At 44.3% G+C, this 25,430-nt stretch overlaps 1 protein-coding gene across 3 annotated transcripts in view; it reads right to left on the bottom strand.

Annotated features, from left to right (window-relative positions):
• The window catches only part of PAFAH1B1 (platelet activating factor acetylhydrolase 1b regulatory subunit 1), a 179,690-nt gene that overhangs the window by 1,601 nt on the left and 152,659 nt on the right, over positions 1 to 25,430 (bottom strand). For all 3 annotated transcript variants that reach the window (XM_073616703.1, XM_073616705.1, XM_073616704.1), the window contains one exon: positions 10,740 to 10,896. In XM_073616703.1, coding sequence (XP_073472804.1) covers positions 10,740 to 10,896 — 157 coding nt within the window. The remainder of the gene's footprint in view (positions 1 to 10,739; positions 10,897 to 25,430) is intronic.

Raw genomic sequence — 25,430 nt, 5'->3', positions numbered from 1 at the left:
GAGGGTGAGAGAGAGAGAGAGGGAGGGTGAGAGAGAGAGAGAGGGAGGGTGAGAGAGAGGGAGGGTGAGAGAGAGAGAGGGAGGGTGAGAGAGAGAGAGGGAGGGTGAGAGAGAGAGAGAGAGAGAGAGAGAGAGAGAGAGAGAGAGAGAGAGAGGGAGGGTGAGAGAGAGGGAGGGTGAGAGAGAGGGAGGGTGAGAGAGAGGGAGGGTGAGAGAGAGGGAGGGTGAGAGAGAGGGAGGGTGAGAGAGAGCGAGGGTGAGAGAGAGCGAGGGTGAGAGAGAGCGAGGGTGAGAGAGAGCGAGGGTGAGAGAGAGCGAGGGTGAGAGAGAGCGAGGGTGAGAGAGAGCGAGGGTGAGAGAGAGCGAGGGTGAGAGAGAGCGAGGGTGAGAGAGAGCGAGGGTGAGAGAGAGCGAGGGTGAGAGAGAGCGAGGGTGAGAGAGAGCGAGGGTGAGAGAGAGCGAGGGTGAGAGAGAGCGAGGGTGAGAGAGCGAGCGAGAATGCCTTCAGTGTGAAAGTAGCCAGAGAGAGGGTGACAGTCTGCAAGCAAGAGTTGTGCTGGAGGAGACTGGAGAAGCAAAGGGAATATTCGCTGTCCCAATTGATTGTTCCACTGGGCATCCCATAAATTCCCTTACCCATCCAAGTTCTATTCACTCAATAAAACAAAGATCTGGACTGTTCATTGCCTCCAAGGTGATTGGGAAGGGAATGCCGCTACAGTGAAGTGATAGGACTAAAGCTGCAGGATTTTTTTTTCTCTCTCAAGCTAAACTTGAGCTTTACCAATAACTTGTCTGATTCACCTAGCAATAATGGAGAAAGAGGCAGGGAGACCCGAATGGGAACCATCAGGAAGTACAAAGGAATCGGATTTCCTAAAGGAGCCACTAGCAGTAAAACTCTTAAGGTGCACACACCACATCAAGACAGTGCACAGAAATCTCCTTTGAATGTTTTGGAGGAGGACATTGGGAAACTAGGACAATTTGCTGATTAATGTGGACGGCAAAGACCACCTCAGGGGCGGGGGGAGCCTTAAGACAACCTTGTTGTGCAATACCAATAAAAGGCTCCTTACAAGATAAAGCCACTAACCCAGATTCTCCTCACAGAGTTGAAAGCCACAAGAAAAGCTGAGTTAGACTTACCGGTAACTCCTTTTCTGAGAGTCTTCCAGGACAGCCCATGAGACCTTGGGCTCCTCCTACCAGGACAGGAAACACGTCACCCCCACCAGATAAAAGGGCGGTCCTCCAGGCCCATGTCAGTATTCTCAAGAACCGTAGGACCCTGCAAAACATATGCATAATACACATAACTTCAGACAATACCGGGTGGGAATCCGGCTGTCCTGGAAGACTCTCAGAAAAGGAGTTACCGGTAAGTCTAACTCAGCTTTTCTCCAAGCGTCTTCCAGGACAGCCCATAAGACGATGAGCCAGAACTTACCAGTCTAGGGAGGGACAACTGCCTGAAGGTCCTTACGACCAAACGCCTGCTCCTGAGCTGATAGGAGATCCAGGCGATAATGTTATTGAAGGTCGAGTAACTGGACCAAGTGGCAGCCCTGCAAATTTGTTCCGGTGAGGCACCAGCCCTCTCAGCCCAAGACGTAGACAAGGCTCTAGTTGAGTGCGCAGTAACAAAAAGGTGTAGGGACCTCCCTAATTTTGTAAGATTCCAAGATGGCTTGCTTTATCCATCTAGCCAATGTGGCTTTAGATGCCCTATTCCCTTTGTGAACTCCAGAAAAGAGGACAAACAAGGCATCAGATTTCCTAAAGGTCTTCGTGACCTCAAGACAGACCAAGAGAATCCTTCTTACATCTAGAAAACTAAATTTTCTTTCTAAGTCGCCCTGTGGTGAACTACAAAAGGTTGGCAATACAATGCTCTGAGATCGGTGGAATGTACTTGCCACCTTGGGCAAAAAAACCTGGATCGGTTCGTAACACAACTCGATCCTCAAAAATCGTGAGGAAGGGCTCCCTTACTGATAGAGCCTGCAACTCACTTACCCTACGAGCGGAGGTAACAGCTATAAGGAACACAGTTTTTAATGTAAGTAACTTAACTGACATACTTTCCAGAGGTTCAAACGGAAATTCTACCAGAGTTTGAAGTACTAGGGACAGATCCCACGTTGGACAACTTCTCACTACTACTGGTCTGGCCCTAGAGATAGATTTGAAAAATCTGGCTATAGTGGGATTTTCCAGGAGAGAAAACTGGAGGAACACACTAATAGCTGCCGCCTGTACCTTTAAGGTACTAACAGAAAGACCTTTGTCGACACCCTCTTGGAAAAATTCCAAAATAGACGGAATATCATGAGTTAATCTATCATTTTCAGATAACCATGAGTTAAACCTTTTCCAAACTTTGGAATATATGGCTCTAGTAACCGGCTTCCTGCAATTAACGAGAGTCCTGACTACTTTGTCAGAGAACCCTTGGGCGCTCAGTATCTTTTCTTCAGATACCAGGCCATCAAGTTTAAGGAAACCACCTGCGGGTGTGATACTGGACCCTGCAATAATAGGTCTTCCCTTTTCGGAAGACTCCACGGAGGCTCTGAAACCAGAGACTGTAGCAGGGAAAACCATGGCCTCTTGGGCCAAAACGGGGCAATTAGAATCAGATCTGTCTCTTCCAGCCGAAACTTCCGGAGGACTTCTGGAATCAGTCTGATTGGCGGAAAGGCATAACATAGGCCTGGAGGCCACGGGTTTGCCAGAGCATCGATCCCCAAGGCTTGGTCTGCCGGGTTCATGGAAAAGAATATCTCCGTCTTGCGGTTGTTTCGGTTTGCGAACAAATCCGCTACGGGATAACCCCATCTCTTGGTGAGGTCTGCAAAGACTTTGGGATGAAGGGACCAGTTGTCTCGGTCTATCCTGTGACGGCTGAGATAATCTGCCAGGCAATTGTTTGTCCCCTTCAGGTGTACAGCAGAAATAGAGGCTAGATTCCCCTCTGCCCATGAAAGGATCTCCTGGGCAATGGACTGATGCCTCCGGCTTCTCGTGCCTCCCTGCTTGATATACGCGACTGTCGCTATATTGTCTGACAGAATTTGGAGGTTGTGACCCCTGATCTCCATCTGAAAAGACTGGAGGGCTCTCTGGACTGCAAGCAGCTCTCTTTGATTGGATGAGGCCCTTGCCTCCTCTGGGGACCACTCTCCTTGTGCTACTGCATTGCTGAGGTGGCCCCCCCATCCCCAGGAACTCCCATCCGTGGTAATCCTTCGGGAAATGGGAAAGGACCATGGGAGACCTCCTGCTAGGTGCTGACCAGCTCTCTACCACCACAGGCTTCTTTTTATCCTGTCGGGAAGCCAGATCCTTGACTCCAGGGACCTTACGTCCCCGTCCCAGTTTCTTAAAAGAAACCTTTGTAACGGACGCTGACGGAGTCTCGCCCATGGTACTGCGGGAAAACATGAGGTCATAAGACCCACTGCCCTCGACACCTGTCTCAGAGAGACCGACTGGTTGGTCTGCAATGCTGACATAGTCTGGAACACTTTGGTAATCTTCTCCTGAGGAAGAAAAACTCTTTGGTTCACTGAGCAAAAATCGTAACCCAGATAAGTTACTTTCTGGGCCGGAATCAAGGACGATTTTTCTTTGTTTATTAGCCAGCCTAGGGACTGTACGAAGTCCTGTACAGCCTGGAGATCCTCCAACAGCCTTTGGTATGATTTTGCCACTATCAGGAGGTCGTCTAAGTAAGGGATAACCGTTATTATCTTTAATCTTAGTGGAGCCAGCGCTTCCCCCAACACCTTCGTAAAGATGCGTGGGGCTGAGGAAAGACCGAAGGGGAGGGCCTGAAACTGAAAATGTCGGGTCCCCATACTCGTCTTCACTGCCAATCTCAAAAACTTTTGGAAGGTTGGATGGATAGGGATGTGAAGATAAGCATCCCTTAAGTCCGTGGCCATAAAGCAGTTTGGGTATAGTAGGTTTTTGATTGTAAAAACTGTCTCCATACGCAAATGCTTGTATCTGATGGACTTGTTTAAGGTCCGGAGATTCAGGATAAGTCGAAACTTTCCTGCCGGCTTTCTGACCACAAATACATGGGAACAGAATCCCTTGCCCTGCTCCGATCGAGGAACAGGAATCAGGACTTTTTGATCTAATAAGTCTCCGATCTGGAGACCCAGAGCCCTCGCTTTCTCCCGATCTTGTGGAGGAAATGTGACCAACAAACGTTCTGGTGGTTGGTGAACAAACTCCAGCATGTACCCGTTGGTCACTAGGTCCAGGACGAAGGGGCTCAGAGTGACTGCTGCCCACTGTGGGATGAAGGCCCTCAATCTCCCTCCCACCAGGGAACACAAGTCACTGCGGCTTGGCGGGCTGTTGAGGAGGGTTAAACAGCACTCCCCCTTTGCCTCTGCCTTTGTGCCCAGTCCAAAGCTTTTTCGGCCTGCTGTCCTTTTCTCTAGGACTCTGTTGCCTGCTTTGGCCACAAAAAAATTTTCTGGCTGTCTGAACTCTCTTTCTCTGGAAACGCCTTTTTCTTATCAGCCGTGCGTTCCAGTGCCTCCTGTAGACGTGGGCCAAATAAATGATCGCCAGTTAAAGGAAGGCCACAAAGGCGCAACTTGGAGGCCGAGTCCCCTGACCAGGTCTTAAGCCAAAGGCTTCTCCTGGCCGAGTTCACTAGAGCCGAAGTCCTGGCTGACATTCTTACCGACTCAGCGGAAGAATCTGCCAAAAAACCCACTGCCTAAAATAGGAGAGGAAAAGACTTTAAAATTTGCTCTCTGGAGATACCTGCTGACAGATGTGACTGAATCTGAGTCAACCAAACCTCCAGATTTCTGGCCACACAAGTGGAAGCTAGAGCTGGTTTCAGGTTTCCAACTGCTGAGTCCCAGGCTCTGTGGAGAAGGATATCCCCCTCTTGTCCATCGGATCCTTAAGCGTACCCATATCATCGAACGCCAGGTCCGAGTTTTTTTGAAACCTTTGAAAGAGGTGCATCTAACTTGGGATTCTTATTCCATGGCTGCGCAGTGTCCTCATCAAAAGGAAACCTCCTTTTTAGGTTACTAGAGAAGAATGGTTTTCTCTCAGGATTATCCCATTCCAGTTTAATAGTATCAACCAAAGAACTATGAACTGGAAAAACTCTCGATTTTCTCTTATGCAATCCTTTATACATAAGATCATGTTTGGACAACTGAACCTCTTCCTCTTTTAACCCCCCTGGCGGTATTCCCGAGCCTGGCTTGGGGTGGATTTTTAATACCAAAAGCGGTATCCCCGAGCCAGACTCGGGATCGCATCGCAGGATCCAGGAAGAGTTTACTTACCTTGTCCCCTGGATCCTGCGATGTCTCCTCGCTGTGATCGGCGAGCCGCTGTGTCTCACTCGATTCAGTGCCGAGCTCCGTTCCCTGCGAGCGTTGCGACGCACGGGGACGGAGTTCGGCGGCAAATTCAAAAAGTGAAACACACAGTACAGATACAGTATACTGTAATCTTACAGATTACAGTACTGTATCAAATAATTACACATCCCCTTTGTCCCTAGTGGTCTGTCCAGTGTCCTGCATGCAGTTTTTTATTATAAAAAAACCTGTTCTTTCTGCCTGGAAACTGGAGATTGTCCATAGCAACCAAAACTGTCTCTTTACATCAAAAGTGGCTTTAGACCAGCTAGAAAACAGCAATAAATTAGAATCACTCGCAGAATTGAGCGATAGTGATTTGTGGGGAAATCCGTCACCAAACACTAAAGGTAACGAAAGCGACAATTCTGCAACTGAGCAAATTTCAGTGTTTTTGATTTGATTACATTATTGAATATTTTTTATTATTATTATATTATTATTTGTTATAATTATTTATAATTATTTATTTTGTTTTTCAAACTTTATCATACCCGGGATGTCTACTAGACTCTGGTTTGGACAGATTTAAGTGAACTATTCCTAAGAATTACAGGCCTACAATATAAAACGCCAAATTTCTGTGCAAAATAATGGTACCGCTTTCAGCACCTAAAATCTGAAATAATCATACCGCCAGGGAGGTTAATTCAAGGGTAGTATAGATAGCCTTTAATAAGTCATCTACATCCTCAACAGATAACTTAAATCTTGAGCCTCGAGTGGATTCTCTATCTCTGGGCTCTGTATCTGACCCTGATTCTTCCAGAGAAGAACGGGTAGATCTGACCTCAGCCTCAGAGTCCTCACTCTCTGCCTGCTGCGGAGTGCTTACTGACGCCTTCAGTGAAGACGGACTCTCTGCTGGAGTCTAGAGCTTGTCAATAAGCGTTCTAAAGGAACTGAAGGTGGACGCAAGCTCATCCCTAACAGAAGTAAGCATCTTCTGGCAAGAGGCAACCGGGTCATCCTTTACTAGGCCTTCTATACAGGTGCGACAAATTGCTTTGCTCCATGAGGAGCTCAATTTGTTTGCGCAAACCGCACATTTCCTTTTAAGTGGCTGCGCTTGGGCCTTGTCCTGAGTCTTGGTCTGCAAGACAAAATAAATGACCCACAATGTAATTAAAGCCACCCAATCACTCCGTAACACCACGTGCAGGAGGGAGGAAATGTGTCCCCTTACACCCACTACTACAGAGGGGGGAGGGGAAGGGAACACTCACAGGGATAGCAAGGTGGTGACAGAACACCCCAGGCTTACCTGTGAGGTGCTGGTGTTGGGAACTGCATCCGCTGCCTGTGCAGGTACTGCAGGAGGATCCATTCTGCCCCTCTTGGTCATCCACAGCCTGGCTGCTTAACACCAAGAAACACCAGCAGCCAGCGTTCTCTGTTCGCGCCGTTTATGAAGACTGGAACCTCGTCTCCGGCGCCCGATGATGAGGTCATATGCCCCGGAAGTAACCCTCTCCAGGCACTTCCTGTGGGCCAGCTTGGAGCGCAATAGCTCCGCCCCCTCGAGCGCGGCGGCTTCCTCCATTCCCTGCTCAGATCAGCCACGCTGTCGGCAGGGAAGGACAACCGAAGCTCAGCTGAGCTATAGTGCAATGCACTGCGCTAGGGGCACGACCTCACACCGGTCCTGGCCCTCTCCAGGCACTGAGGACACAGCAGCACAGCCAACCTCCCCAGCGGTGTGCTGCTTCTGGCAGAGGAAGAGGTAAGTGATATGCCCCAGAAAAATAGCCATACAAAGCCCCTGCTTATAAGGCCTATGGGAGCAGGTTCCATGAACATGTTACACCCCCCCCCCCCCCGTCCGGAGGAAACACAAATAACTGACATGGGCCTGGAGGACCGCCCTTTTATCTGGTGGGGGTGACGTGTTTCCTGTCCTGGTAGGAGGAGCCCAAGGTCTCATGGGCTGTCCTGGAAGACGCTTGGAGAAAAGGGGATTTCCCTGATGGGTTCAAAAGTTGGCTTGTACACCCTGAATAAACACCCTAGAGAATGAGAGGCTAAAAGGTCTCTGAAACAAAATGGCCAAGGCAGAGAATGTGTGCCTTAAATGGTACTCAAAGGCAATTACTAGTCCAGACTGGACTGGAAAAAGGACAGAATACATCCCATTAAGTACTTACTAACATGGAAATCCCTCAACTCACCCCAGGCAAAGTAGACCCTTTCAGCTTCAATGGTAGACTTCATGAGAAGACAACTTCCTAAACTTTGAAAGAACAGTGATATCAGAATCCACAGAGGCCCCTGCCCTTCAGAACCATGGCTTTAACAACTACACCGTTAAGAGTCTGTTATTGAGAAGCAGGATGAGACACTAGGCCTTTGAACAGGGGATCCAGATGGTCCAGAAGAGTCCACAGAGTCTGAATACGTTTGAGTACCATGTCCTTCTGGGTCAATTTATGAGCAACGAGTATCAATGGAACGCTCATCTTTATCCTGTGAGGTAGATGGAGAATTTGGAAGGGCAGAATGGTGTAGATCAGGTTAAAAGGATCCTATAGTATCAGAGCATCTGTAAAAGCCCAAGGGTCCCCCCTGAACCTAGTGACAAAACTTTACAGCTCATTAATGAATCCGATATGTCCCACCTACAGCAATTGGCTTTAAAGACCTCTAAATCCCCAGTTTAGTAACCCTTTAAGATAGAAAAAAGATCTAGCACAATACCCCCAAGTCCGTGGTTCTCAACTCCTGCCCTCAGGACCCACTAATAGGCCAAATTTTAAGTATTACCTTGGGGAGATGCAGACTAGAATGCTGAAATCACTGAGCAGCAAATGATATCACCTGTGATGTATTTTAGTTATCTTGTCAACCTGGCCTGTTAGTGGGTCCTGAGGACAGAAATTGAGAACCACTGTCTTAAGTAGATGTCAAGGACCTAAGGAGTTGGAAACAACCCTAAGGGAACCACTATACATCAGAGACTGACCACAGAAAAAAGGGTACAAGATGTATACCTCAGCAGAACATACAAGAGTAGGACAACCACCCTATACTGGTGCAGCAACACTTAACCGCTTGCCGACCGGCGCACGTCGATGTACGTCGGCAGAGCGGCACGGCTGGGCAAATGGGCGTACCTGTACGTCCATTTCAATTTCCCGCCGTGCCCGTGCGTGAGCGCCGCGCGCCGGCCAGGAGCTCCGTGAGTAGGGTCGCGGGTCCCGCGGACTCGATCGCCGCGGGGATACCCGCGATCGCCTCACGGAGCGGATGAACGGGGAGATGCCGTTGTAAACAGCATCTCCCCGTTCTGCCTAGTGACAAGTGTCACTCGATCTCTGCTCCCTGTCATCGGAGCAGAGATCAGTGACGTCACCCACACAGCCCATCCCCCTACAGTTAGTAATCACTCCCTAGGACACACTTAACCCCTCCCCGCCCCCTAGTGGTTAACCCCTTCACTGCCAGTGTCATTTACACAGGAACAGGAATGCATTTTTAATCGCACTGATCGCTGTATAAATGACAATGGTCCCAAAAATGTGTCAAAAATGTCCGACATGTCCGCCATAACGTCGCAGTCACAATAAAAATCGCTGATCGCCGCCATTACTAGTAAAAAAAAAATATTAATAAAAATGCCATAAAACTATCCCCTATTTAGTAAACACTATAACGTTTGCGCAAACCAATTAATAAACGCTTATTGCGATTTTTTTTACCAAAAATATGTAGAAGAATACGATCGGCCTAAACTGAAGAAAAAGAATGTTTTTTTTTATATATTTTTGGGGGATATTTATTATAGCAAAATGTAAAAAATGCATTTTTTCAAAATTGTCGCTCTTATTTTGTTTATAGCGCAAAAAATAAAAATCGCAGAGGCGATCAAATACCACCAAAAGAAAGCTCTATTTGTGGGAAAAAAAGGACGTCAATTTTGTTTGGGAGCCACGTCGCACGACCGCGCAATTGTCAGTTAAAGCGACGCAGTGCCGAATCGCAAAAAACGCTCTGGTCAGGAAGGGGGTAAATCCTTCCGGGGCTGAAGTGGTTAAACGGTAGGATGACTGGACATGTCCACAAGCGTATCCGGTGATTTCCCAGGTTTGACAGAAAATCTCCTGCAGGGCCGTGTGCATTATCCAGGAGATGGTAATACCAAGTCCTCTAACTTGCAACTATCCAGCCTCTAAATAGAACTGTGTGGGTGAGTGTATCATACAATACGCCATTCAGTGAGCATTAAAGTACTCAAACAGTAGGTGTAGCGAAAAGGTCTTTGCAGCCTCAGAAGCTCTAAAAAATCCAAAAGGCCTATAAAAGCAGACCGCTCCTCCAAATGCAGGGTGACATGCAGGGCATCAATAAGGCTTGAAACAGCCCCTCGTATATCAGAGTCCACTGAAGGAATAACCCTCGTATATGAGAATGCACTGAAGGGGACTGGGGAACCAACGACAGTATTTCCCGACCACTTTGATTCTAAATCTGAAATGACAATAGGGGCTGTTTGGCTCACAGTCTTAAAAGGGTCAGAAATAGATTGTCAGTTATCACACAGCTTAGAAACCCTATAGACAGAAAGATCTAATAGCTGGGCACAAATTCCAGGTTAGCCCTTAAATCTTCCAGTCCAGTGGGGTCCAAATACCTTAATCGCTGTTGCTAAGGGTACGCCGCTTCAGCTGCTGTGCAGAGACTGGTTCAAGAAGCATTACCGAAGTCTTGATGTAAGTCACAGAAGGGAATACATAAAATGAGGGTGGCACAGTGGTGTAGTGGTTAGCACTTTCGCCTAGCAGTAAAAAGGTTCGCTCGTTCGAAAACCAACGACACCACCACCTGCCTGGAGTTTGCATGTTCGCCCTGTGCCTGCGTGAGTTTCCTCCCACACTTCAAAGACATGCTGGTAAGTTAATTGGATCATGTCTAAATTGGGCCTACTATGTAGTAATGTGAGTTAGGAACCTTAGATTGTTATCTCCTTGAGGGTAGGGACTGACGTGAATGTATAATATATATGTAAAGCGCTGCTTAAATTGATGGCGCTCTATAAGTACCTGAAGAAATAATAATAATACCAAAGCTAATGCAAAAGCATCCAACTTCCTGGCACAACAGTTAAAAACAGAGGCATAAGGGTAGGGAAGGGGTGGGGTTATACAAGGGCTGGCTTTCAACCTCTGTCAGTGTCCAAACCTCCATTAGGCAAATAACCCAACTGTTTTAGATTTTCAAAAATTTGTCTCCCTTTAAAGGAGTATCAAGAGTAATAACCTTTGAGGGGTCTGGAAAAGTTGCAATAATGGCAAACTCACCTGAAATGATAAAACATTTATCATAAACACTTACCCAAAGAGGTAACAAAGTGTTCATGCGCATTCAAGGTTTTCATGCAGCGCTTGTTCTTATAGTCCCAAATACGTAGGGTTTTATCATCAGCACAGCTCAATATAAATTTCCCACCTGGGTGAAACAGGATGCCACGTACCCAGTTATCATGGCCAACCTATGAAACAATGGTAATTATTTAAAAAATAAGTTTTATTTATTTTTAAACACAATAGACCAAACAGGTGGTCAGGATAATACATCTTAGCATATAATGTATTTACATTTTACTATCTTGTATTATCCAAATGCGTAGTATAAGATTGTTAAACAACCAAAAAGTCCATGAAAAGAAAAAAAAAAAGTAATTTAACAAATCACTGAACTTTAGAATTACAATAAAAAGCTACAAAAAGAGAACTAAGACCATTCATAATCGGCTGCATGTTTCTGATCAACAGCTTTACAAAGGGCTATATAAAAACGCATTTAGGCCCATCAAGCCTGAAAACTTCTCAAAAACACATTTGTTATGGATAATTTTTATCAGCCTGTAAACACTCACGTGGACATCTAGGCTAAGAGAGTTGCTTCTACAGGCTGAAAGAAAAAAACGCCAAATGCCTGAATAAGCAGCAATTTTTTTATGTCCAGTGAGCATGAGGCCTATCTCACTCCTCTGTCACTTGTGTAACTCGCAAAAAAAAAAAAGAAAAAAAGAAAAAAAAAGTAATTTTTGGAAAGGGTTAAAACCCGCCAGGTTTTTTGCCATCAGTGTCCCAGTGGGGATATTTCCTAATAAAAATAATGTTGTCACATGATATAGTTGTACTCATAAGTTTACATACCCTGGCAGAAATTATGATTTCTTAGCCATTTTTCAAAGAAAATGACCAACACAAAAACTTTTTTTGACTCATGGTTAGTGTTTGGCTGAAGCCATTTATTATCAATCAACTGTTTACTCTTTTAAAACATAATGACAACAGAGACTCTCTAAATGACCCTGATCAAAAGTTTACATACCCTGTTGATTTTGGCCTGATAACATGCACACAAGCTGACACACAGAGGTTTGAATGGCTATTAAAAAGGTAATCATCCTCACCTGTGATCTGTTTGCATGTAATTAGTGTGTATGTGCATGTGTGTGTGCATGTGTGTGTGCATGTGTGTGTGCATGTGTATGTGCATGTGTGTGCGTGCGTATGCGTGTGTGCGTAAGCGTGTGTGCGTATGCGTGTGTGCGTGTATGCGCGCGTGTGTGTATGCGCGCGTGTGTGTATGCGTATGCGTGTGTGTGTGTGTATGCGTGTGTGTGTGTATGCGTGTGTGTATTATAAAAGGTCAATGAGTTTCTGGACTCCTGACAGACCCTTGCATCTTTCATCCAGTGCTGCACTGACGTTTCTGGATTCTGAGTCATGGGGAAAGCAAAAAGAATTGTCAAAGGATCTGCGGGAAAAGGGAGTTAAACTGTATAAAACAGGAAAGCAATTTAGAAAGATATCCAAAGGATTGAGCATGCCAGTCAGCAGTGTCAAACTCTAATCAAGAAGTGGAAAATGACGGGTTCTGTTGAAACCAAACCAGTCAGGTAGACCAACTAAAATTTCAGCCACAACTGCTAGGAAAATTGCTCGGGATGCAAACAAAACCCCACAAAATAACTTCAGGTGAAACACAGGACTCTGAAAACATGTGGTGTGGCTGTTTCAAGATGCAAAATAAAGGAGGCACTTGAAGAAATATGGGCTGTATGGTCAAGTCGCCAGAAGAAAGCCATTACTGCGCAAATGCCACAAAGTACCCCGCTTACAATACGCCAAACAGCACAGACAAGCATCAAACCTTCTGGCACAAAATCATTTGGAGTGATGAGACCAAAATTTTGCTTTTTGGCCACAACCCTAAACACTTCATTTGGAGAGGAGTCAACAAGGCCTATGATGAAAGGTTCACCATTCCTACTGTGAAACACGGAGGTGGATCGCTGGTGTTTTGGGGATGTGTGAGCTACAAAAGGCACAGGAAATTTGGTCAAAATTGTTGGAAAGATGAATGCAGTACGTTATCAAAAAATACTGGAGGAACATTTGCATTCATCAGCCAGGAAGCTGCGCATAGGATGTACTTGGACATTTCAACATGACAATGATCCAAAACACAAGGCCAAGTCGACCTGTGATTGGCTACATTAGTGATAAAGTGAAAGCTCTGGAGTGACCATCTCAGTCTCCTGACCTCAATATCAGTGAACCATTCTGGGGAGATCTCAAAACATGCAGTTCATGCAAGACAGCCCAAAAATTAACAGGAACTGGAGGCTTTTTGCCAAGAGGAATGGACAGCTTTACCATCTAAGATAAAGAGCCTCATCCACAAATACCACAAAATACTTCAAGCTGTCATTGATGTTGAAGGGGGCAATACATGGTATTAAGAACTGGTGTATGTAAACTTTTGATCAGGGTCACTTGGGTCGTTTGTTGCCATTATGATTTAAAAAGAGTAAACACAGTTGATTGATAATAAATGGCTTCAGCCAAACACGAACCATGAGTGAAAGACAAGTTTGCGTTATCATTCATATTCTCTGAAAAATGGCCAAGAAATCAAATTCTGCCAGGGTATGTAAATTTATGAGCATACCTGTACATGGGGGGGGGGGTTCTCCTCTCTAGGAGGGCTTGTCAGATCATGTACTGCGTATTACTAGGGGTGATGAAAATAATCGCTTAATAGATGCATTGCAGCCTTGAACGATTCTGCATCGATTGCACGAATTACGTCATCCTGGAATGCCCGTCAGTTCTCCCCCTCCCTACTCTGCTCCATGTTCTGGTCACATTGTATTCCTGTCATTGTCTGTGTAGTACAGCCCTCCTATCACTGCACTGAGCGAGAATCTGTGCACTGCTCCAGACACTGCTATCTGCATAGTCCCACCTCCCTGATTTACTGCACCTGAATGTAGCTGGAAGCCCAATTGGCCTGCCTCCCTGTCGCTTGGTGCTGCACCTGACTCTTCCTGAAGTCCAGGCTGTGTAATGTGAAGTGCCATGTTCAGTCTGGAGAATTAATTGTCTGATGGAGCCGGGGTTTCAGGAAAATGCCAGGGGCCCTTCTGTCATAGTGGTATCCAACTCTGTCTGCCATCAGCTGTGTATCCAGCACTGACACTCCCTGTGTATGCCCAGCACTGCTTCTCCACAGACCTGCTGAGGGGTGTGTGTGTGTGGGGGGGGTGTGTGTGTGTGTGTGTGTGTGTGTGTGTGTGTGTGTGTGTGTGTGTGTGTGTGTGTGTGTGTGTGTGTGTGTGTGTGCCTAAACCTAGCCTCTACCTCCCTACAAAGCACTGTGTATACCATGTATACCCATATATATATCCCAATACCGAGTAATATACAGTGCCTTGAAAATGTATTCATACCCCTTTGAAATTTTCCATTTGGTCATGTTACAACCAAAAACGTAAATGTATGTTGTTGGGGTTTTATGTGATAGACCAATACATAGTGGCACATAATTGTTAAGTGGAAGGAAAATGATAAATATTTGTAAAAACATTTCGGAAAGCCATTTATCTGAAAAGTGTGGCATGCGTTTGTATTCAGCCCCCGAGTCAATACTTTGTAGACCCACCTTTCGCTGCAATTACAGCTGCAAGTCTTTTTGGGTATGTCTCAAACTGCTTTGCACATCTAGAAGAGTGACATTTTTGCCCATTCTTCTTTGCAAAAATAGCTCAAGCTCTGTCAGATTAGGTCTGGACTTTGACTGGGCCATTCTAACATGAATATGCTTGGATCTAAACCATTCCATTGTAGCGCAGGCTGAATATTTATTGTCCCTATCCTGCTGGAAGGTGAGCCTCTGCCCCAGTCTCAAGTCTTTTGCAGATTGTAACAGGTTTTCTTCTAAGATTGCCCTGTATTTGGCTCCATCCATCTTCCCATCAACTCTGTCCAGCTTTCCTGCTGAAGAAAAGCATCCCCACAACATGCTGCTGCCACCACCATATTTCACGGTGGGGATGGTGTGTTCAGGGTAACATGCAGTGTTTGTTTTCTGTCACACATAGCATTTTGATTTTAGGCCAAAAAGTTACATTTTGGTCTCATCTGACCAGAGCACCTTCTTCCACGTTTACAGTGTTCCCCACATGGCTTTTCGCAAACGGGACTTATGGCTTTCTTAAAACAATGGCCTTCTTCTTGCCGCTCTTCCATAAAGCCCTGATTTGTGGAGAGTACGACTAATAGTTGTCCTGTGCAGATTCTCCCACCTGAGCTGTGGATCTCTGCAGCTCCTCCAGAGTTACCATGGGCCTCTTGGCTGCTTCTCTGATTAATGCTCTCCTTGCCTGGCCTGTCAGTTTAGGTGGACTGCCATGTCTTGGTAGGTTTGCAGTTGTCCCACTCTTTCCTTTTTTCAGGTGATGGATTGAACAGTGCTCCGCGAGATGTTCAAAGCTTGGGATATTTTTTTTTAAAACCTAACCCTGCTTTAAACTTCTCCACAGCTTTATTCTTGACCTGTCTGGTGTGCTCCTTGGCCTTCATGATGCCGTTTGTTCATTAAGGTTCTCTAACAAACCTCTGAGGGCTTTACAGAACAGTTGTATTTATACAGAGGTTAAGATTACACACAGGTGGACTCTTTACCAATTAGGTGACTTTTGAAGGCAATTGGTTCCACTAGATTTTAGTTATGGGTATCGGAGTAAAGGGGGCTGAATACAAATGCACGTCACACTTTTCAGATATTTGTAAAAAATGTTTGAAAACCATTTTTAATTTTCCTTTCACTTCAGTTATGTGCCACTTTGAGCTGGACTATTACAAAAAAATACCAAAAAAACATTTACGCTTTTGGTTGTAACATGGCAAAATGTGGAAAATTTCAAGGTGTTTTCAAGGTACTGTATTACCGTATATACCCAAATACGGGTCACAATGTATACCCAAATACGTGTCACTGTGTAATGTATACACCAATACTGGTCACACACATACAACTTTATACCCCCTCCCCTCACACCTGTATACTGTACCCCCTATCCCCTGTATACTGTACCCTTCACCCCCCCCACACACACCTGTATTTTGTTGATGTTTAAATATTTTCTTTTATAAAGTACACTGCATCACTACTTTACTGTTCTAAATAATGTTATTGACTGCTGTGTTCAGACTTTGCTATATGCAGGGAGTGTTTTTTTAGAACAGATTAAATAAAGAAAAAGTTCTTCCGACGGCTTGAATTTTTTGATGAAAACCATGGGAATTATCCTGATGCATTGCGAAATCGAATTGACAGAATAATTGTAACCAGTGAAGATGCGCACCTCTCATCAATTACTACCAAATTCAAGGATCCTGGGCTCTACTTGGAAACTAGCTCCAAGCTGGCTACAGGAGGTAGCTGCTCAGGTTCTACCCAAATTGCTGTCCATAAGGATGGGGTTTGTTTAACCGCTTGCCGCCTGTCATATGACGGCCAGGGGGTGCGGCTCTTGTTCTGGGCGGGCTTCATATGACGTACGTCCATTTCAACAGGGCATGGGCGCGATTGTGTGCACGCAGCCCTGTACCTTTGGTGGTGGCGTGTCACGGAGACACCTTTGGCCACCGAGGAGTGTGAACCGCCATTGGGCATGGCCATTTATCATGTGATCGGCCGCGATGAAGTCATGGCTGATCACAGATGGTAAAGCCCCACTTTGCACGGCGCATGCACGTGAGCACGTCGGTGGCGGCGTGTTCCCGGGAACACTGCTCGTCACTGACGCTGGTAAACAGCCATTGGCTGGCAGCTGTTTACCATGTGAGCAGCTGTGATCCTTTCACAGCCGATCACCAAATGTAAACACAGAGCGGTAACGAGATGTTACCGGGTTCTCCTCCTCACACACCGTTCGTGTGCGAGAAGGAGATTGTGGTAACATCTCGTTACTGCTTACAGTGTACACCAATCACACTGATTGCCCCCCCAATAAAGAGGACCTATCACCACCCAAAGTACCTGTCACCACCCATCAAAGTACTGTCACAGTTCATCTGAGTACCCGAGTACCAGTCACCAGCCCATCAGAGTCCCCAAGTACCAATTTGTAGCCCATCAGAGTACCTGAGTACCGGTCAACAGGCCATCAGAGTACCTGAGTACCGGTCAACAGGCCATCAGAGTACTCGAGTACCTGTCACCAGCCCATCAAGTTACCCTAGTACCTATTTGCAGCCCATGCCTCATAGAATATACGTTGGGGTGTTTGCTTTCCAAAATGGGGCCATTATGTGGGTAATTCCACTGTCCTGGGTCTCCAGGACCTTAAAAAGTGTGAGAGGTAGGAATGAAATGAGATGTGTAATTTATGCCCATAGAACGCCTGAAGGTACTACTTCAATGTTGGGCTTCTGTATGTGGCCAGGCTATGTAAAAGCCTCACATATGTGGTATCGCCAGAGTAGTAGAATGTATTTTGGGGTGTAATTTTTGCTATATACATGCTATGTGTTAGAAATATCTTATAAATTGACAACTTTGTGTAAAAAAAAAAAAAAAAAAAAAGCGTTTTAATTTCTGGAAAAAAATGTGAACCGTCAAAAAGATTCATTATGCCTCAGATTATACGCTGGGGTGTTTGCTTTCCAAAATGGGGTCATTTTGTGGGCAATTCCATTGTCCTGGTGGTCCAGGGCCGTCAAAAGTGTAATAGGTGGTTGAAAAATGAGATGTGTCATTTATGCTCGTAGAACGCCTGAAGGTGCTACTTCAATGTTGGGCCTTTGTATGTGGCCAGGCTGTGTAAACGTCTCACATATATTTTGGGATGTAATTTGTTGTATGCATATGCTGTGTGTGAGCAATAACCTAATATAACAATTTTGTAAAAAAAAAAAAAAAAATAAAAATCAATCTTCATTTGTAAAGAATTGTGGGAAAAAAATGACAACTTAAAAAAACTCACCATGCTACTTACGTAATACCTTGGAATGTCTACTTACTAAAAAAGGGTAATTTGGGGGGTATTTGTACTTTCCTGACTTGTTATTGTCTCAAGAAATGAGATACGCCTGTTGTACTGAAGGCCTGATCAGATGTGCTCAATTTTCAGTGATTGGCACCACAGTTTGAAGACTCTATGTTTCACAAAGACCAAATAATATACACTAATTTGGGTTATTTTTACCAAAGCTATGTAGCAGTATAAATTTTGGCCTAAATTTATGAAGAAAAATTACTAATTTGCAAAATTTCATGACAGAAACAAAGGAGCAGTTTTTTCACCAAATTTACGGTCTTTTTATTTATAGCACAAAAAATAAAAAACACACTAGTGATTAAATACCACCAAAAGAAAGCTCTATTTGTGTGAAAAAAAGGACGCAAATTTCATATGGGAACATTGTTGCATGACTGAGTAATTGTCATTCAAATTGTAAGAGCGCTGAAAGCTGAAAATTGGTCTGGGCAGGAAGTGCGCTGTACTGAGGTGGTTAAAGCAGTCATGTGAGGGGAATATATTTCAGCCATTAAGTCTGTGAGAAAGGACCCTCAAGTTACCCTCCAGCAGCTGCAGGCTGAAGAGCAAAGATGAGATGAGTTGCATTCCATTTCACTGAGGATTTGTATTTTAGTCTGTTGGTATATATAAGGAAACTTTTTGCATACCACTAACTTTAACAGACGCCCTGTACGAAGAGGGCAGAGACTGTTCAAAAAAGGTGACAAAAAAAAAAAGCGGGAAGCGGCTGGCCCTTTTAGCTGCAGATCAGTGGTCTCAAACTAATTCAGAATTAAAACCTGCTTAATTGCATTCTACTGATCGCAATATTATAAATGGCTACTTTTAGATTTTTATTGCAACTCATATGCTCCTATTCTTGGATATAGTAAGGAGACAATAAAACGCACTTCTTAGTTTTACCGATGCCCACCAAGTTCAAAAGGTGATCGTGGAGGCCGATCACCATTCAGAAAACACTGCTGTTGAGTCCGTTTTACCGCCCCAGTCCCTACTTCCTTTAGCTGCTGAGGCAACAGCCATAGGTGTACACATGCCACAGCAGAATTTAAGCCCCCTGTTGCTTTTGGTGGGTGCTACTGCCTGCCAATTGCAAACCATTCAAGTAAATGTGGCCACTTTGCAAGCGCCCCACAACTACATGCTTCTGCGGGGTCCAAGGGGTAAAGCAGGTGGTGAGAAAGCAACACACCGCTGCCTGCTTTACCCCCTTGTTTGCTGTACTGCACAAGGTTGCAGTGCACTTGCAGAGTGCCTCATTAACTTGAATGGGTCATGCTTGGCACACACCAACCATGTCAGGGCACATAAATTCTACTGCAACATGTGTACACCCCTGGCCACTGCAGCTAAAGGGGGTGCGAGGGTGATAAAAACAAGTCAACTATGGAGTTTTACCACCCCCCCAACTGCAAATGTAAATGAACCCTTACTGTTCTGATCCCCCTATACTGTAAAGCTGCTTTCACACCGATTTGCTTTGGATTACTCAGTTCATCTGCACTTTCTTATAGACTTATTTCCTGCAGGTGTGATGCACTTTCTGAAAGCACACCAAAACTCCTACATTCAGAAAGTGCACCAAACCTGCAGGATATAATTGAAGTCTATGGCTAAGCGCAGCAAACCCACAGGAAAGATGCAGGTACACTGCACCTGCGGTGTGGGTAAACCGCAGGACATCAGTGTGAACATAGTAATCCTCCTGCATTGCCCTCTGCTTGATTCTCTGGATTAGGGAGTCAGCAAGCTCAGACCGTGCTCTACCAATCACCTGGTCCTAAACTACTGGTAGATTGTGATCTACAATTTACTGTTATTTCCTCTTTAGTGAATATAGATCAGACTGGGTTCACTCCTTTTCTTAAAAGGACCCAGGTCCTTCTCCACATACTCAAGCTTAAGGGAGAAGTTTACCTTTTGAAACATGTTAAATGGTCCACCCGTATTTAGGGGGGGGACATGTAACACGTTCCAGCAGCTGCAGCCTCTCCCCCTCCGTGACAGTGAGTGACGGATCATCTTCCTGCGTCCACTATCGCTATTTAAAAATGAAGCTAAGCCAGGCATCAGTTTCTTGTGAATACACAAACAACTACTGTTTAGTTCTGAATTGACTGCCGGGTCTCTGAGGAGTGGCCTTAGTTTATTAACAAGACCTGCAGCTTGTAAACAGTCAACCTGTACGAAGGCTGAAAGCAGCAGGGCTTTTTTGCAGGAGTCTGGCATTGCACCCGTGATCCACTTATCATAGGTGCAATGCTTTCCAGGCTCCTTAGGGAAAAATAAAAGCACATTTTTTTCTCCTGCAAAAATATGTGCATTTATTACTATTTTTCCCAAAAGGCAAACTTAGCCTTTAACCACTTGCCGACTGCCCACTATATATATATATATATATATATATATCTATATCTATATCTCTCTATATATATATATATATATATCTATATCTAGATCTATATCTATATATCTAGATCTATATACATATATACATATATACACACACACACACACACACACACGTCATATATACGGCTAGCTGCCATAACCCTGGTGTCTTTTGGTCGCTTCCAGGTTTAGTTAGTAAACCCGGAAGCCAAACGGCTGATGGATAGGCAGGAGGCGGAGTGAGGGCAAGATGTCCCCCTCTCAGCTCTATTGCTCTTGGAGGACTGGGGCGACCTCCAACCTCACTTCCAGTTCCTGGGCATAAAGACATTTTTTTTTTTTCTGAAACAAGTGTGAACTTTTTTTTTCTCTTTTGAATTTAACCACTTCAGCCTCGGACCATTTGGCTGGCCAAAGACCAGAGCACTTTTTGCGATTCACAGTCAATTGACAATTGCGTGGTCACGCGACGTGGCTCCCAAACAAAATTGATGTCCTTTTTTTCCCCCCACAAATAGAGCTTTCTTTTGGTGGTATTTGATCACCTCTGCGTTTTTTTTATTTTTTGCGCTATAAGCAAAAAAAAAGGCGACAATTTAAAAAAAAAAAAAAAAAAAAGCAATATTTTTTACTTTTTGCTATAATAAATATCCCCAAAAAATAAATAAAAGATTTTTCTTCCTCAGTTTAGGCCGATACGTATTCTTCTAAATATTTTTGGTAAAAAAACGCCATAAGCATGTGATTGGTTTGCGCAAAAGTTATAGCGTCTACAAAATAAGGGATAGTTTTATGGCATTTTTATTTTTTTTTACTAGTAATGGTGGCGATCAGTGATTTTTATTGTGACTGCGACATTATGACGGACAGATCAGACACTATACGCTATTTTGGGACCATTCACATTTATACAGCGATCAGTGCGATTAAAAATGCACTGATTACTGTGTAAATGTGACTGGCAGTGAAGGGGTTAACCAGAAGGGGGCGCTGCAGGGGTTAAGCGTGTCCTAAGGATGTGTTCTAACTGTGGAGGGGAGGGGCTGTGTGTGACATGACGCTGATCACTGCTCCCGATTACAGGGAGCTGTGATCAGTGTCACTAGGCAGAACGGGGAAACGCTTGTTTACATCAGCATTTCCCCGTTCTTCCTCTACATGAGATGATCGCGGGTATCCCCGCGGACATCGAATCTGCAGGACCCGCGGTCGGCTCACAGCAGGCACGTGCGCCTGCTATCCGGACCTCACGAGATCACGTACAATAACGTGATTTCACGCAGCGGAGCCAACCTGCCGCAGTAAAACTGTGGCGGCTGGTCTGCAAGCGGTTAAAGTTAAAATTAGAGATCTGAGGTCTTTTTGACCTCAGATCTCTCAATAAAGAGGACCTGTCATGCGTCTATTACAGGGGATGTTTATATAAAGGGACAGTGTAAAAATAAATAGTAAAATAAATGGGAATTTTTTTTTTTTTTTTTAATGCAAACGTAAGTCATGCCCGCATATATAAACAGTGTTCAAACCACAGGTGAGGTATTGCCGCAATCGCTCGAGTGAAAGCAAAAATTCTAGCACTAGGCCTCCTGTAATTCTAAACAGGTAATCTGTAAAAATGTTTAAAGCGTCGCCCATGGAGATTTTTTTTTCAGTACTGTAGCTTGTCGCCATTTCCACAAGTGTGCGCAATTTTAAAACATGTTAGGTATCTACTCGGCATAACATCTATTATACAAAAAAAAATGGGCTAACGTTAGTGTTTTTTTTCCAAAAAAAAAATTGTGTTCAAAAGATCGCTGCGCAAATACAGTGTGACAGAATATTGCAATGCCCACCATTGTATTCGCTAGGGTCTCTCCTAAAAAAAAAAAAAAATTATATAGATAGAGATATCTATCTATCTATATAGATGTATATCTATATATATATTTGGGGGTTCCAAGTAATTTTCTAGCAAAAAAATACTAAATTTGAACTTGTAAACAAAGTTCCAAAAAAGGCCTGGTCAGCAGGTGAACTGGGCCGCATAGAATATTCTCCCCTTAGAGGTAGATGACCTTAATCTCCCCCTCTTCGATAAGTCCTAGATTGGTATAAAGATTTCAGATAATGTGCCAGATCTCATCCCAATAAATCTCACTCAGTTAACCACTTCCATACTGGGCCTATTCTGGCACTCCTCTCCTTCATGTAACAATCTTAATTTTTTGCTAGAAAATTACTTAGAACCACCAAACATTAAATATTTTTTTTTTTAGCAGAGACCCTAGGGAACAAAATGGTGGTCATTGCAACTTTTTATGTCACACGGTATTTGCGCAACAATTTTTCAAACGCATTTTTTTGAGGGAAGAAAAGTTTCATGAATTAAAAAAATAAAAAAAAAACAAAAAACAAACAAACAGTAAAGTTAGCCCTTTTTTTGGATAATGTGAAAGATGTTACGCCGAGTAAATAGATACCCAACATGTCATGCTTTAACCACTAAGCCACCGCCCACCGTCATATGACGGCTGGACGAGGCTTCTGTTATTCTGGGAGGACGTCATATGACGTCCTCGCCTTCCCGAGCCACTAGGGGGCGCGCGCGCCCGCTGTGTCACTCGGGACCCGGTGCGCGTGCCCGGCGGCCGCGATGTCCGCCGGGCACCCGCGATTGCCGGGTAACACAGCAGGAGCGTGGATCTGTGCATGTAAACACAGATCCACGTCCTGTCAGAGAGGAGAGGAGACCGATGGCGTGTCCCTTGTACATAGGGACAGCGATCGGTCACCTCCCCCAGTCAGTCCCCTCCCCCCACAGTTAGAATCACCTCCTTAGGTAATACATTAACCCCTCGAGCGCCCCCTAGTGTTAACCCCTTCCCTGCCAGTCACATTTACACAGTAATCAATGCAATTTTATAGCATTGATCGCTGTATAAATGTGAATGGTCCCAAAAATGTGTCAAAAGTGTCCGATGTGTCCGCCGCAACATCGCAGTCACAATAAAAATTGCAGATGGCCGCCATTACTAGTAAAAAATAAATAAATAATAAAAATGCTATAAATCTATCCCGTATTTTGTAGACGCTATAACTTTTGCGCAAACCAATCAATATACGCTTATCGCAATTTTTTTTTTACCAAAAATATGTAGAAGAATACGTATCGGCCTAAACTGAGGAAAAAAATTGTTAAAAAAAAAAAAATTGGATATTTATTATAGCAAAAAGTAAAAAATATTGTGTTTTTTCAAAATTGTCCCTCTTCTTTTGTTTATAGCGCAAGAAATAAAAACCGCAGAGGTGATCAAATACCACCAAAAGAAAGCTCTATTTGTGGGAAAAAAATGATAAAAATTTAATTAAGGTGCAGTGTAACACGACCGCGCAATTGTCATTCAAAGTGCGACAGCGCTGAAAACTGAAAAATGGCTTGGGCAGGAAGGGGGTGTACGTGCCCTGTATTGAGGTGGTTAAAATTGCACACACTTGTGGAATGGCGCCGAACTTTGATACTTAATCTTCATAGGCGACGCTTTAAAATTTTTTTACAGGCTACCAGTTTAGAGTTAGAGTTGTAGCACTCTCTAATGCACGTGGCGATACCTCACATGTGCGATTTGAACGCCGTTTACATATGTGGGCGCGATTTACGGATGCGTTCGCCTCTGTGCGCGAGCACACGGGGGGCTTTAAGTTTTTTTGGTTTATTTTACTTATTTTTAATTTTTTTTTTTCCGCATCACTTTTATTACTATTACAATGTACGTAAACATCCCTTGTTATAGGAATGATGCATGACAGGTCCTCTTTATGGAGAGAAGTGGGGTTTATTAGACTCCTCCAGGCTGGAAAGATTGAGTAAAAAAAAAAAAAAATATGAACGATCTAGTTCTTCAGCCTAGTTCTCGGCTTTGTTTACTTCCGCCAGCCTGACGTGACATCATAACGTCACGCCTGGACCTCCGAAGGCCAAAGAGATTGACTGGGGACCATCTGGTCACCGAAAATCTCTATGATCAATGTCTAGTATCGGTGGATTCTCTCTGGGTCACCGATTGCACAGGCGAGCCCCAAAAAGCACCGGAGGGCGGCGGGCGCCACCTGTAAGAATGATCAAGCGTCTGAACTGCCGCTATGATTGTTTGTACGGTTCACAGAATCGCCGGCTGTAAAAGATATGAGTGATACCTGCAGCTCAAAGTATCCCCACTCAAACTCAATGACGTCATATGACGTCCTTGGGCTGGAAGTGGTTTCAATTTCCTGAAAATAACAAGGTTACCAGGTTTTATTTTTTGAGGTATGTCCCCGTGTGGGTGCTGAGGTCATATTAAAAAAAAAGAAAAAGAAAAAAAGACCCAATTGTTAACTGCTTTCTTTGGACATCTTCCCATACTAGAAAGGGAATTTGAACATTGCAGAACCTTGATGGCATCGTAGCTTGGCACTCACTAACTTATAAAATTATTATTGAGCTGGTCAGATGGTATTTGTCCCTAGATGAATGCTCTTGAATGATGGGGACGCTACCACTGTATTAGAAGCTAAACTCCTGGGGTCCTATGAGGCCCTACATTTTTTTCTCTATAGGAAATCACAGGCATTATAGCTTATCACAGGCTCTATATGGTCCACTCTTGAACGTGGTGGCAGGTCCATAAGATTCTGTATCCCTCAGAGGATAAACCCTCTCCAGACTCAACACTATGGTATAACCCCTCAGTTCACATGTCCTAGAGATCGCTGACCTGGCAAGCTGGGCCACCAAGGGGGTCCAAACCCTTGAAGATATTTTGCAGGGTAGCAGGTTTACAACATTTGAGGACCTGAAAAAACACTGCCACTCTTCACAATTTCTATCATTTTTAATAGTGTGTGAGTGTCGGATTTACTTGGTTTCTGTCAAACATATCAGAATTCACTTCATCCCTGCAAAACTTGCAGAAATATATCTATCACTCATCTGAATGTTTGCATTGCACTCAATCAGCTGCTAACAGCCACAGTTTATGTCCACATTTTTGGACAGGAGGTACCCAATTTAAAACTGAAGTTACTGTGCCAATCTGAATATTCCCTATTTATTAGGACTGGTGAAAGGGGTAGTGACACAACAGCCCCTAGGACTCCACTTGGTATGCTCTTGTATTTTGCCTATTACATAGGAAGAAGTCTGTGGTACCCTCTATGGTTAATTCTGCAAAACCATTTAATAAGGCCACTTTAATAAGTCAAGCCTGCCCATCTAAAATTGACAGGATATGGAACTGCTGGCTTTCTAAATATCAATTCTAATCTATAAG

Source organism: Aquarana catesbeiana, linkage group LG02, assembly GCF_042186555.1.
Source record: "Aquarana catesbeiana isolate 2022-GZ linkage group LG02, ASM4218655v1, whole genome shotgun sequence".
NCBI classification, from domain to species: domain Eukaryota; kingdom Metazoa; phylum Chordata; class Amphibia; order Anura; family Ranidae; genus Aquarana; species Aquarana catesbeiana.
Note: the sequence above shows the minus strand (reverse complement) of the source record. Positions and strands in the feature narration are given on the sequence as shown.